The 14,489-nt window shown below is 27.7% G+C and overlaps 1 protein-coding gene across 1 annotated transcript in view; it reads left to right on the forward strand.

The window, feature by feature from the left end:
- Positions 1 to 10,845, forward strand: part of LOC136972788 (spondin-1-like) — a 77,588-nt gene extending 66,743 nt beyond the window's left edge. The window contains exons 8-15 of the mRNA XM_067267432.1: positions 296 to 512; positions 585 to 750; positions 840 to 1,020; positions 1,090 to 1,285; positions 6,412 to 6,585; positions 6,651 to 6,890; positions 6,959 to 7,139; positions 10,546 to 10,845. Coding sequence (XP_067123533.1) covers positions 296 to 512; positions 585 to 750; positions 840 to 1,020; positions 1,090 to 1,285; positions 6,412 to 6,585; positions 6,651 to 6,890; positions 6,959 to 7,137 — 1,353 coding nt within the window. The 3' untranslated portion in view covers positions 7,138 to 7,139; positions 10,546 to 10,845. The remainder of the gene's footprint in view (positions 1 to 295; positions 513 to 584; positions 751 to 839; positions 1,021 to 1,089; positions 1,286 to 6,411; positions 6,586 to 6,650; positions 6,891 to 6,958; positions 7,140 to 10,545) is intronic.
- Positions 10,846 to 14,489: the final 3,644 nt, after the last annotated feature.

Below are 14,489 nucleotides of genomic sequence, written 5' to 3' on the forward strand. Positions count from 1 at the left end.
ATCGCATAATTAAAACTTCGAACTCAATTGATAATCTATTAGTATTTATAAATATATATAATTAATCTAATGAAAATTATTAAGCTGATTTATTTTTGAAATATTTATCTTTAATTCGTGAATAAACGTAAGCATTTTTTGTGTTTTGCATTAGAACTAGGACGACTTTTAATTAATTTTATCGAGTTCAAGCGTTAAATCTATATATTTAACGCTTGAATAGTGTAATTATTTAGAAAAAATAATTACATTATTTAAGGAATTTTACGAATAAATTAGTATAAATTGTTTGCAGTCACCGAACTCTCCAACTGTTCCTCAAGAAACAATTCGTAGGATTACTTCGTCGTATCCAAATGACGAATTCTCACCATTTTATGACCCTTCTGGTACTCCTATGAAGCCCCTTGCTAAATTAATTGTTACAAGAGAAAGAGTTTATGAAAAATCATGCAAGGATACAGATACCTTTTCTTTACCTCCTGAAGAACCCGAGCACGAAAGTGATCGTCGTAAGTATCCTGTTGAAGAAAATAGCAATTTTAGTTCATAATGATAAATAAAATTTACATAAAATATTATAGCCGAATGTCGAGTGTCAGAATGGAGTGAATTTACACCTTGCAGTGTAACTTGTGGGGAAGGCATAAGGATGAGGAATAGATCTTTTTTGATGGAAAAGAAAGCCCAAATGATGGGATGCAAAACACAAATAGTAGAAAAAGAATTGTGTGAAGTGGAATGTTCTGGGTAAAATATTTACATAAAATTAAGATAATTTATCAAATTTTTTTAACATTTACAAATTTAATTTTAATGCTTGCAATTTGTGTTTCCAGAGGTTTCAGTTGCGAAACAACGAACTGGAGCGAATGGACTGAATGTAGTGTGACGTGTGGTAAGGGTTTTCGCATGAGAAATCGTAGATATGTCAATTCTATGTCACGCAAAAGTTGTACTTTGAGTTTAGTCGAGAAGGAAGTTTGTATGACAGATTCTGAATGTGAAAATAAAGAAATTGTAAGTAATTACGAGTACGCATTTTAAAGTATTAAATTACCATTTCACATTAATTTTTTAAATTAATAGATTGATGCCCAATGTGCTGTTACACAATGGTCCGAATGGTCCCCGTGTACAGTAACTTGTGGTAAAGGTATGAAAGTTAGAACTCGTTTATACTTCGATTCGACAGCACTCGCTTCTTGTAACGTTGAATTAATTCAAAAAATGGTCTGTATGTCTGGAAGAACAGATTGTACCATCGAAGCCATTGAAGCAAAAGGTATAAATGTTAATTACAATAATGACATACCTAATTTTAATTAAGAATTAAAATAAAGTTGTCGTGAGGCATATATTCAGTGGCGTAGCGTGGGTGTCAGCCGCCCGGGGCGAAGGAAAATTCGCCGCCCCCTTATCTAGGTATCTCAATTTAAAAGACTAAAATATACAGTAATTCTAAAGAACAATCATCATTATTGTGTATTGTATAGGTGTATTGTATTATTATTATTTATTGTGAAATTTTGCCGCCCCCTGAAAGTGCCGCCCCTGCCGCCCCCACTACGCTACGCCACTGCATATATTATTTACGAATCAAAATTTAATTCATTAATACGTACTTTTCCATTCTTTAATTATAACTATTGACTTTAATCTACAAACAGATGATTAAACGCATATAAATTGCATATTCACTGAGTAAAATGAAGTACAAAAGGTTCTACCTGTTATTTTAATTAAAATGAAGCAGTTAGGACTTTATCAGAAAATTTTATAACAACTTCTTAATTCAAAAAATGAGTGACATATTTTAATTTATGGATTGCAACATCATAAAGAATTAACTTATCAAGGCGTGTATCTATGTAACAAGCAACTTAGCCAATAAAAAAGTCTGTTGCATATCAAATAAACACGTCATCGGCTTGCTTAATTAGCTACTTGCTACTTATTAGACGAATCCAAAATGTATCTTTTATACTTGCATTTAAAATCACTGATGAATTATGTGAAAAATTATAAAATAGCATCATAAAAACCACATTTCAGTAGCATTTGTTCCATTAGCAACTGGAAACCACTGAATTAAATGTACTGTATTATGAACGCACCTATAGTGTGTAAACAGCATGTGTTTGCCTGTATCTGTTTCTGTTTAATGCCATTTTCTGATGTTTTAGTACTATTTAAGAATTTTAAAGCAAAATTTAAATGCAAAATTTGAATCTAAAATTTGGCCAAAGCCATAAATGCGAATTTTTTTATGCAGACATCTATCTTAATTTTTAATAAATTTTATACATAAAAATGTAATTTATGCAAAAAACCTGCAAAACTAAACTAGGTAAAAATATTCTTATTAAACCATTCACCTTCAACCTGTTTTACATGTGATGAACGTTATGAGGATTCACCCACTGAAGACTGCCTTCAATGTTCAAATTGTTTTTTACGGAGGCATGAACAATGTACTGTACTGTACCTCTTTTGAACGAACGCGACAGTTTCGCTGTAATATTTATTGACTGCGCACTCTTATCCCGCTTTCTGCGCAATCTCTCCTCTAAGATGGGGACAAGATTGCAAATGTACATTGCTTTCGAAAATCGCTTTTATATTAATTTCGCTCCAAATAATCTTGTTTTAATGGTTTCTTTTAAATCTAGAATGATTAAAGAACTTATTTTGACAACAGTATTTTCAAATAGAATTATTGTTTTTGTGTAATACATCATTATAGCAAAAACTGTGCGCTGTTGCTCTTCTTTCCCTTTTATTTGGATGAGAAGAAGCCTAACAAGGATTTGTATTTGCGTCATCTAAAGATAATTTATTACTTTTTGAATAAAAAACTTTATTGGGGCTAATAATTCATATGCTTGGAGCACTAAGTTTAGATTTTAGTTAAAATCAAAACTAAATTGTAGAAGATATAGAAGCAAAAGTTCTTCTTCAATAAAAGTTGCTATTTAAGCATACGAGATGTAATCATAAGTCATTTGATTTTGGAGTTATAAATTAATTAATCCTTAAACAATAAATGTCCTAAATAAACAAAGATATGAAATTGATATACGTATAGAAACAATAAAATTAACATCTTTAATTAGGCTTAATTTACTTTATTAATTATTTAATTAAATCTCAATTGTCATAAAATCAATAACTAATTTTATTAATTATCCTTTATAAATATTTAAACTGTACAAATATTTACACGTATCGACAGAAAAGAATAAATTCTACTAGGGATTTAATCATCGAATTATTTTCCTTCATTCTTCACTTATCGTTAATAATATTATTTTATTTTTAAAACATCTTAAAATTAACTAAATAATTAAGAAAATGATAATTATCTTTCATTCTATTGCTTAAGAATCTTTCGTTTAATTACGAAATGATGAACTTGCGTTCCTCGCCGAATGATTGAGAATTAGCAATTAATTTGTGATAATTGTGATTATTGCATTTACTTTAATTACTAACTTTAATTTATTCGCATATTTCATTTAATATGTGAATAATACGAAGAACTGTTCTCATTTTAATTTTCATTAATGACAAAGAAATGGTTTCATTTATTATTTTGAGAGTCTGACTACCGAAGGGCCTTTCAGAGGGGTCTTTGAAATCCTTTTTGAGGCCTCACTGTATTAAAAAACACGAGGTTATTCATCCGTTTTTATCTGAAGATGAACAATCATTCCTGTCATGAGGCCCGATTGCTCATTCTCTCTGGTACAGTACTTCACGATTTACCCACAAGGGTCTATCACAGGTGACGATAAAATATAATGATTATTAATCAATTTTAATTAAGAAATATGTGAATATATAAAAATTTACTTTTTAAGTAATTTATGAAGTAAAATAATGTTCTGACATGATATTTGCAATTGAAAATGATGTCCTCATTCATAATTTTAAAGAAGCGTAGAAGAATTTATAGTTGATTTTTTGTTCCTTTTTATATTTATAATAAATTTTAGATAAGAAAAAATGTAAATTTATCTTGTAAATAAGATTTATTAACTTTTAAAAAATTTATCTAAAATGTTGGATTCAGAGATTCTCAAATATATTGCAAAGTATAATCTCATTAAAATAAAAAAGTTTTTGGAAAGTGTAACTATTCGAATGAATAGGAACTTTTAGACTAAGTTTACTAATAAGATAAATTTTAAAAGATTGCTAGTATTAATAAAAATTCAATCACGTCTTTACGTTAGAACATTACATAAATTTATGAAATTTTATCCCAAAAATTTGTACTTTTAGATGTTCATTTGCGAAATCTCAACGTAAGAAAGTTTTTATAAGGATGATAAATTGGCATTAACGAATTATATAACTAGTTAAAGATTTCACAATAAATAAATTGGAAAAATCGACTAAGTAATTTAAGAGGAGACGTTAACTTTGGTGAAGAAATTCATTTTTTTTTTTTTTTTTTTTTGCTTTTAGAAACATTTAATAGCAGCTAATTTAGTGTGGTTCCATAATTTTCAACTATTAAAGTTAAAAGCTAAATTCAGTTCGTTTTTCTAGATTTATTGAATTAATTTATTCTTACTCTCGACTTTTTTTTTATTTTGCTAATAGTGAATAATTCTCAGGATTACTTTATGTAAATAAGTTAGAAGAGAAGTGACTCTCTAGAGAATGAACCATTTAAACTGTTTACACAAAAATTTAATCAAAAAGCTTTGAGTATTCTATATCATTTTCAGTATGTTATGCAAAAAATTAATACAATTATGCTAACTAATTATCTTCATGGTTACTCAAATAGTCTAAGTCCACCCCAATATTCTACGGATCTATTTTTGGGCTTTAATGCTAAAATACATCTATAAAATAATATAATAAAGTATAATAAAAATAGCAAAATATATAGGATCATTTTCTGTAGAATTATCAAATATCTAATAACCTAATTCATCATAATTTCATATAAATTTAGAAGTTTCTTCTTCCCCATTCGTGCAATCTCAACATTCTTTGCACCATTATTAAAAATTCTATAATTTATATCTATAGATTAAATTCTAAGTCATCGAGTTACGATGATCAATGAAAGTATCTTAACTCAATTTTCGTCAATAAAAGTGAATCAAATTTTAATAAAATTGTTAATTTATAAATTTTTATTGATATAAACTATCATTAGGCCTAAATTACTGCTTTATACAGTATTTTCTTATTCTACAATCATTTAATTATTGTTAAAACTGTTAATTATACCATTTTAATTGCGTCGTTACATTCTATTCTACTCCTTAAGTTTTAGCAATAGTTATAATATTTCAAGATAAAAAATTTCAAATTTTCATTTAAAAATTCAATTTTTATGTTCTTAAATTGAAAAATATTCAATTTATTATATAAATTTTGTTTTAAAACTTCGAATAAGTGTTGTATCTTCCGTCCAATTTGTTCGTTACTACGAAGTAGTTTACGAGATTTTAAGATCTCAGGCAAATTAAATTTAAAATACTTCTTTATAATATAATATTTTATTTTTAAACATAGGAAAATGTTTAAATTTTAGTTTCGAACGAGTGTTCCTAATCTAATTTATATACATATATAACCTATGTATATATATATATATATATATTTAAAAAAAGCTTTCGAGGAGCATCATTAGAGGATGAATCGAAAACTTGTAGAAATGATATCTCTAGGAACGCGATATCTAATATAATTACGAGTCTAATAATATTAAATGTATTAAATCTAATAATAATAAATATAAAAATAAATCTAATATGACAAAATATGAAATAATTTCAAAAAGTGAAGGAATTTGTGTAAAGCTATTTAGCTTAAATATATCAAATCTAGAAGTGAACCGAAGTAGAAGAAAATAACTTTATTTTTATTGCATAGTATTTTAGCAACTAAATAAATAAAATAAATAAATGATAAAAAATATATGTCTCAATTTTTATTTTTAACTTTTACTCTTTAAGAAAATTTATAACTTTCAAAATCTGTTGAAGAATATAACAGTATCATAAGGTTGCATTAAATTATGCATGTTAAATTCGAACTTTTATTGATTTTTAATAAAACTTAAAAATAAAGTAAGTTTAAATTATTAATTTTGATACTAAATTGTTTATTAAAAATAATTATTCATAAATAAATTAAATCTAAAGTATAAACCCGAGTACTTACATCATGTCTACCTCAAGAAAAAAGTCAAGATCTATACAGAAAAGATATGCTTTAAATCACATATGATCCGAACCTATGTCTTTCTATACGTTATTGAAAGGCGTAGGTTCGAATTTTTATCAAGTACCAAAACCGTAATATAACTTTGAGATAGTTAAACTATAAAATAAAGAATTATTTATAAAGCATAAATTAAGAATCATTTACATTTATTTTCAGAAATTTGTATGCAACCAAAAGAAGTAGGACCCTGTAGAGGTTATTTTGCAAGGTGGTATTATGACTTTACTAAAAGAGATTGTATACAGTTTATATACGGAGGTTGTCGAGGAAACAGGAACAGGTTTGAACGTTACGCTGATTGTACTCAAACATGTGCTATGCTGATGAAAGGTAGGTTAAGTGGTTAAATTATATGAAATTCTTAAAATTGTAAGTAATAGTACTTATTATCTTAGCTCTTCCCATCCCCTCAGCAACATTAGCTACAGCTCCTTTGCCTGCCTCGAACAAAACAGAGGATGGTGCTGTCAATTGCGTGGTGACTCCGTGGTCAGAATGGAGCCCTTGTTCACGAAGTTGTGGTAAAGGAAAAAAAGAAAAAAGAAGAATGATTAAAATTAATTCAAAAAATGGTGGCAAGCCGTGTCCTAGAAAATTAGTGAAGGTCAAGAAGTGTAAAGCTAATCCTCCATGTTGTAAGTGGAACTTTATATGTGTAAGAGATGACTAAATATAATGTTTTCTAATTAAAAATTCATTCTAGCGGTTAATTGTATGATGACTCCTTGGGGAGAATGGTCGGCATGTACTAAAACATGTGGAGAAAATAGCATACAACAAAGAATGCGTCAAATTAAAAGACCGGCTAAACATGGTGGTGTGCCGTGTGGGCCAAAGGTCGAACGCAAGTATTGTGTACTACCATCGTGTCCGAAGAACTAACGGTAATTATGAATTTGAAATAAATCACTTACACATTTTATCAGAAAAATATGAGTAAATATATTTAAATTTTACATACAATTGTCTTGTTCCCGTGTGATGTAGATCGATCCCATTGCGGGTCAGACCATTCATAATGAGTGTAATTGATTACAGTATGTTGGTGGCTTGCGTTAGTCAATCAATCACCTGTACAGAAGTGATGGTAACTTATAAAAATAGTATAAAGTTTGTCTATTTACATCTGGAAATTATATATTTATATTAAAATTAATAGACGTATCCTGTGTTAACTGTATTGATTCAGTTTACTATTAAATATTAAAACAAAGTGATGTCAAGCTGTTGACAGTCAACTAAATTGTGACAATTTGAGAAGTAAATTTTCATAAGTAAATTTAATTGCATGTAAATTGCAAATCTTTTACAGTTCAATTATATTAAATCATACATTTTTAGAATTTACAAAAGTTAAAATCGCAGGCAAAAGTTTTTTCTGAAATACAAGTTTTTCAGAAAAAACAAGTATACAAGTCCCAGTTACAGTCTGGTAAATATTCACCGAATTCAAATAATTAGTATTTTTGTGTGAAAAGTATTTTATATATCATTCTACATTTAACTCTTTATACAGTTCTTTAATTAAAATGACATTTTCATAATTATTTTACTTAAAAATATAAATTGTAAACATTATATCAGAAAAATATATTCATATTTCTTGGTTTTATCATATCGCATTTGAAAAATTCGTTCTTCTTCTAGATACTTCAGATATATCTTAATATCTATTATATATATTGCAGCATTAATCAAGGTAGCCAGCTATTCTTACATCTACAGATACCTTGCTGTAGATAAATTACAGTTATTCTTATATCTAAAGAATGGTATAGAAAATAAATAGCTTCAGATCTGGAAATCTGGAATTGGTTAGAAGTAGCACAATATCTCGACTTTTCCTTGTAGTTTATTAAAGAAAGATCAATATTTCCGATATTTCTTGTTCGGATATGGTAATGTAGATTAAATTTATGCCACTTTTTTGACACTGTTCTTTATTTATATTATCAGAAAAATTGTTGATATAGTTGGCATAATATTATAATATAATTCATAATATATTATGAATTATATTGTATTAATATATTATATATTATATTCATCATTTTTACTATAATTTGATTTTACAAGAATAATTTTTTAATGCAAAACAATGTATAGTCTATAATTATTTAACGTGACGTAAACTATAAAGTAAGAAAATAATAGAAAGTTTATCAGAATATCTTATACGTTGAAAAATTCTAATAAAAACTGTGTTTAACTCTGAAAATAATTACAATAAAATTTCGCTTTGTGGTCACCTCTAAAATTCTCTTGTAAAATTGCATGAGTTTTAATATAAATCAAACTCCATTTTAGTGGCTCACTTAATTAGCCAAGATAGGAGTAAAGTGATATTTATCATCCTTTACGTGGCCAACAGGAATTGGAAAATCCAACGTTTCTACTCAACGTATTGTTTAAAGTACTTTAAATGGAATTGAGCTTTGTTACTGTAGTTTTGCAACAATTTGCTGAGTTCAGCGACATTCAATAAAATAATCTTAAATTTAATTTTTCGAATGTAAATAATCTCCAGATTTTAGTACGAAGAAAGACAATTATACAAGTACGATAATTTTATACAAAATCTGATTGTATTTTCTAAAAAATATAACTGTTAATCAGCGTATGTTACTGATACGTCACTTTCAGCATTCAACAAAGAAAAGTATAGATAAGTTTGATGTAAAAGCCAGTTAATTTGAACACTTTTCCGACACTTGGACATTATTGCATATATAATGACTTCTGTTTATTAGATTTTTTAAATTTTCCTGTTAAAATACAGTTTTAAATAACAATTTCATAAACATACTGATTCAGTCTTCCCCCTATTAAACAATTCCGTTTATTACTGCACTTGCAGTACTTGAATTCACCCTACTGCAAACGTCTTGCATTCACTGTACTTGTATCCTATATTTGAATACTCTAGTATTTATTGTTTAAACTTTGATATTAGATAAGGTATTAAATTTCCAAATATTTCAAAGGATTATAGTATTATGTGCATTACTTCTTTGTTCTCTTATAATCTGTATTAAACTTTTTAAGCATTCTCTCTAATAACAGTTCTGCATGTCAATTTTTTCATAATTCCATTCAGGTGACAGAAATTTTTTCAAACTCCATTTATTTAGCCAGAAATTGCATAAGTATGATTTTCTGTATATTATACAAGCTCACTTGTTGGCGCTGTTGAATCGGTGCTTTATACATTATTTTCTCTGTAGAGATACTGTTGAAGTGAAACTTCACTTCATTCGTTATTTTTACATCTAGGATAAAAGTCCTAAACTTGAAAGTGACAAAACGATTTTTCATTGGCTTTTTTCGACAATCGCTATATAAGATTGGTCGAGAGAGTGTCACATGATAATATAGCGCCATTTTCTAGTCAAACGATAGATAAAAGTCATTGTTGTTCCTTTGTGTAGGTTTAACATTATTTCGCGTTTATTTTTCTTTTATTCATTATCTAATTATGTCGGCTCGTTTGCTTGTATGTGTTTTAATCGTGCATTAGCTACGTTAAAATTACCTTTAATATTATCGGAAAGAAAAAAAAATCGCGAAATAAACAAAATACAAATTCAAAAAATATGCAGAGAGAATTTGTATGTGAGGAAAGTTTAGATAATTTTAACGAAATTTAGCATGATTACCTAACGGAAATGAATATGTGATATTGCATAAATCACATTTTCTGTCTTTATTTTGTACTTATATAAGCAAATTATTGATAATATATTTAATTATTAAAATGTATTGTTATATATCTGTATTTAATACCGAGTTCATCTGTTTTATTAAATTGAAGAGCAATATAAAAAGTTTATAATATCTTAAAAATAAAAATATGATTTTAGAATTAATATTTTTGTTTTCGTCATCTAAAAACAAAGAATATCTTTAATTTATGCCTATATTTTGATGAAACTTTTACATTGGATAAATTGAAGAGTCTGTATTAAAGCAGTTCCTCTAAGATGCTGCAACGATGGAAAATGATCTTTCTAAAAATATATTTGTTTAGCATATACCAAACTTTTTAAAGAAATATTTTTGTCATTTATGTAATATTTTATTGTAAATTAAATTAGAAATTTCGGTTCTTTTAATCTCTAGTGACAAAGCATCGTATAGCGACTGAACAACGAAATTTGACGATAAAAATTTTTATGACTAAATCTTATTGTGAATAGTTATAATGTTAGCAAATAAATTTATTATATTTTAAGAAAATTATTAACATAATTTATATTAAATAATAATAATAAATGTTTTCCTCTTCTTTAGGTCATATCAGTACAGAGAAGTAGATGCTCAAAGATGAGATCACATATCAGTTTTTCCTGACACGAACCTGTATATATGAATGCATTTTGTATCTTTATCAATTACAATTGTATAATATTTGAATTTTACATGTCAACAACTTAACATAAGATTTCTTGAAGATAAAAAAATTGTTAAATTTACATTATTAATTTTAATTATTGTTTTCTTTATTTTAAAAAGAAATTAATGTAAATCTTTTCACGCATTTCATCACTAAGATATGGCAAGGCGAAAAATAAAACGATTTTTTAAAATGAATTGTGTATTTTATTATATTCCGAATATTAAATAAATAAAAACATCTTAGGAGTAAGTAATTTAAAAACTTAATTTATTTTTAAATAAAAATAAATTTGAATTAATTAATTAATTTTTAAAATAATTTTATAGCTGGGAAAATATTTAAAAAATCAACAAAGATTTAATTGACACTAGGTGGCGCTGTATTATAGACTATTGTATTAAACTGAGTTCTGTCATGAAACGCCATCTGGTGTCAATTACATAAATCAATTTTAATAAAACAAGAAAGTAATAGAGACATTATACAGTATTAAATTTAAGTCATCGATAATTTTAATGATTTAAGTCGTAGTTACAGCATTTTTATTACATCCAAAATTAATTTACTAGAACAAATTAGTATAATAAATTACATACAAGCTTAATGGCGTCTTTAGCTTCCCCTTTTAAAAGTTGTTTCATTTCATTAACAAAATTGGTTAAAAAATAAATGTAATATTAAGTGGGTCCATTATTACATTAAATTATGGTTTGATAGCTATTGAAGAAATGGTATGGTCATTAATCATTTTAGACTTTAAAAAGGCGCGAACATGGTAGGGGTTAAACTTCCAATACCTCTCATTGTTGATCTGATCTTAAATTTCATACTACAAAATTATGATCAGTTATAATGCGAATTTCTGCCTATATAGACTTACATAAAGACAGCCTTTTAGACTTTATATAAAGTCTAAATTCTTATTATTTTTGTATATTCATATTTTCTTTAACTAAATTTTCTTCTATATTCTTTAATTAGTTTTATAAATATTTTTCTTGATTGATTTTCTTGATAAACATCTTTCATGATTATTTCTTTTAATTGGACATCCATTTAATTGATAGATTTGTCTGATCACGTCAACGCTATAATGCTGGCCATAATTTTGTCAGTTAAGGGCAGACCTGATCCGCAACGGGGTTGATCAAAATAAGTAAGAGAAGGGAAGCGATACTTCGTTCTGAATTGTATTTACAGACGATAGGGGAAAGAAGAGTAATGCCGTGCACCTAAGAGAAAACACACAGATTTATTCAAACATCAAAACTTTATTAGTAAAATATAAGTTTGAAGTGTTCTTTACAATTTCGTTTTATTTATTTTACATATAAGTTATTTAAAAAATTTGTATTAATGACTTTCCAATGCTGTCCATCGAGTAGGAATGTCCGACCATGTAGGATATTACCGCTCAACGCTTGAGCATTGATACTCATTATTTCACTTGAAGTTTTACAACAATAATCACATTAATGGTTATTTGATGGTTTCTATACTTCTGCAATCTTTGTGTGATCAATTTTTACATTTCTGTCTGAGTATCCTTAGATTTTTGCTTTCTAACGCCTCTAGTTTGTGCTTTTCTGGAATAGCTGTTAGAATTTGTGAATTTTTTATTGTGTCTACTCAATTTTCGCCATTAATTATTGTTTGAAATACAAGAAACTGGTGAAGCATCACTTATATACAGGCACTCGTTATTGAATTTAGCTTACGTGAGCGTTATTATCCTTCATCGCCTTATTGGATTCTGACGCTTTTTTGTTGGCCTAATGCCTAACAGCATATAATAAATTAAACAAAAATCAGAAATAGAAAACTAAATACATAGCCTATAGTTTATACAAATAATGATTAAATCTAACAATTTAAAATAAAGATGTACTTATCCTCGACTGAAATTTGCAAAATTTTTAAAGCGATCATCTCACAAACAAACCAGGAATGAAAGAAAGAAACTGCTTCTGATGGCAACCACCACTTGACTATAGACTTATGATGACATTTGCTACCTGACCACAACAATCACACAATCACACATTCACAATTCCATTCTGTTTCGAGATACCTAAGTGAGCGTCATTGCCCAACTTTCCTGTATATTATTTACGGATGAAGACATACAGTATTAATCCATTCAAAAACAGCAATTATCAACTAAAAACAGATATATGGAAAATAAAACTTTAAAATTAATATAATTTAACAGTAAAAATTGTGTGTAAAACAGTAAAAAACTAGTAAAAATTAGTAAATAGCCAGTACGATAATAACATTTAAAATTTATAAGAAAAGCTGAAATGTTTTCTTCTGTTAGCTTCTTGTAAATTTTAAATGCAATTATCGTTCTGAACAGCCTCAATGAAAATAAAATTGAGAATATTAAGAAAGTCTTGCAATACATGCCTGTTGATCATTTGGCATCTCAAATTGTCAACTGGACTCTTACACGAAACAGCGATGACACTAACGAGAACTAAATCTAAAAAAAAATATGTTATTAATCAGTGTGAAGTTTCCTGCAGTCTAGTGCATTTATAAATTGATAGAAAGAACATATGTCCCAAATTTTGATGTTCAATATCGTGGAAATAAACATATGGTTCGAAATAGTGCCTATTGATATATGACTGTGTGAAATACCTCGGCCATTAGCCATTAAAATTTTCATAACACAGCTCACGAATATTTTTCGCTCTTCTGTAAGATTTGGATCATAGACATATTAGCGAGGTTGAGGCCGATGTTTTCAACGCGAAAACGTGTACGTCGGACGTTCGGCGCCGCTTTCCTATAAGCCTGGAAGTTTGACAATGGCGTTTGGAAAGTCAATGGAATCATGCTCGACATTCCAAAGGCCATTGCCAAACTTCTAGGCTTACAGGAAAGCGGCGCCGAACGTCCGACGTATACGTTTTCGCGTTGAAAACTTCGGCCTCAACCTCGCTATTCCGTTTCAATATAAAATGATTCGTCGTAAAGTCGGTGATTCCTCATAAAATGATCGGTCGTAAAGTGTAATACAGACTATTATAAAGGATGCCTGACAAAATATTGGAAATTTCATGAAATGTTCGATTAGTCTAAAAATAAATAAATCGAAGCGTTTAATAGAATATGTATACATTTATGAAATATAACGTTGAATGTAATAACTTATTATTTATCACGCCCCTAACTGTATCTTAATATCTTAATAACAACAATAGTAATAATTTATTATCTAATTTTAACTGATTATTTCAAATAAAACGAATTTATCTTACTTCATAATCTCGTGTGTATTTAGCATTTTTAAAGGGCCTATTTTTTATGTTGATTTCCCTAATCAGTGCATTGAGTTTCTTGTTAGAAAGTGCATTGAGTTTCTTGTTATATTTTTATATTATTCACTAGTAGATTCATACAGAGTGAAACCAGCATTCTGCTTGGAAATCGGATACAGAAGAGTCCAACTTTCATGTTTATATAAAAACTTGATAGAAACGGAAGGAAAAAATATCAGATTTAACTTTCTATCTGATAGCATCTCTCACTACCTATGAAAAAGAAAAGACACAATAAAAAAGAAACAAACACGATGTAAATTTAAGAGGAGTACATTTTAGAAGTTTATATAAATTTTTGGTTTAGCGAATTTCTTTGTAAAGATATCTCGTCTATACCTATGAATATAATCTCTACATCTTGACTTTTTTTCTTCTAGTATCAAAAAAATCCAATTGATGCTATTTCTGAAAGTAAATCAAAGCTTTCAGACAGATGACTTCTTCTATTCTCAAATAAAATTGACAGAATTAAATCATCGATCACTTAAAATTACCTAGATCAGATC

Source organism: Centruroides vittatus, unplaced genomic scaffold (genome assembly GCF_030686945.1).
Source record: "Centruroides vittatus isolate TY-2023 unplaced genomic scaffold, ASM3068694v2 contig_301, whole genome shotgun sequence".
Lineage (NCBI taxonomy): Eukaryota > Metazoa > Arthropoda > Arachnida > Scorpiones > Buthidae > Centruroides > Centruroides vittatus.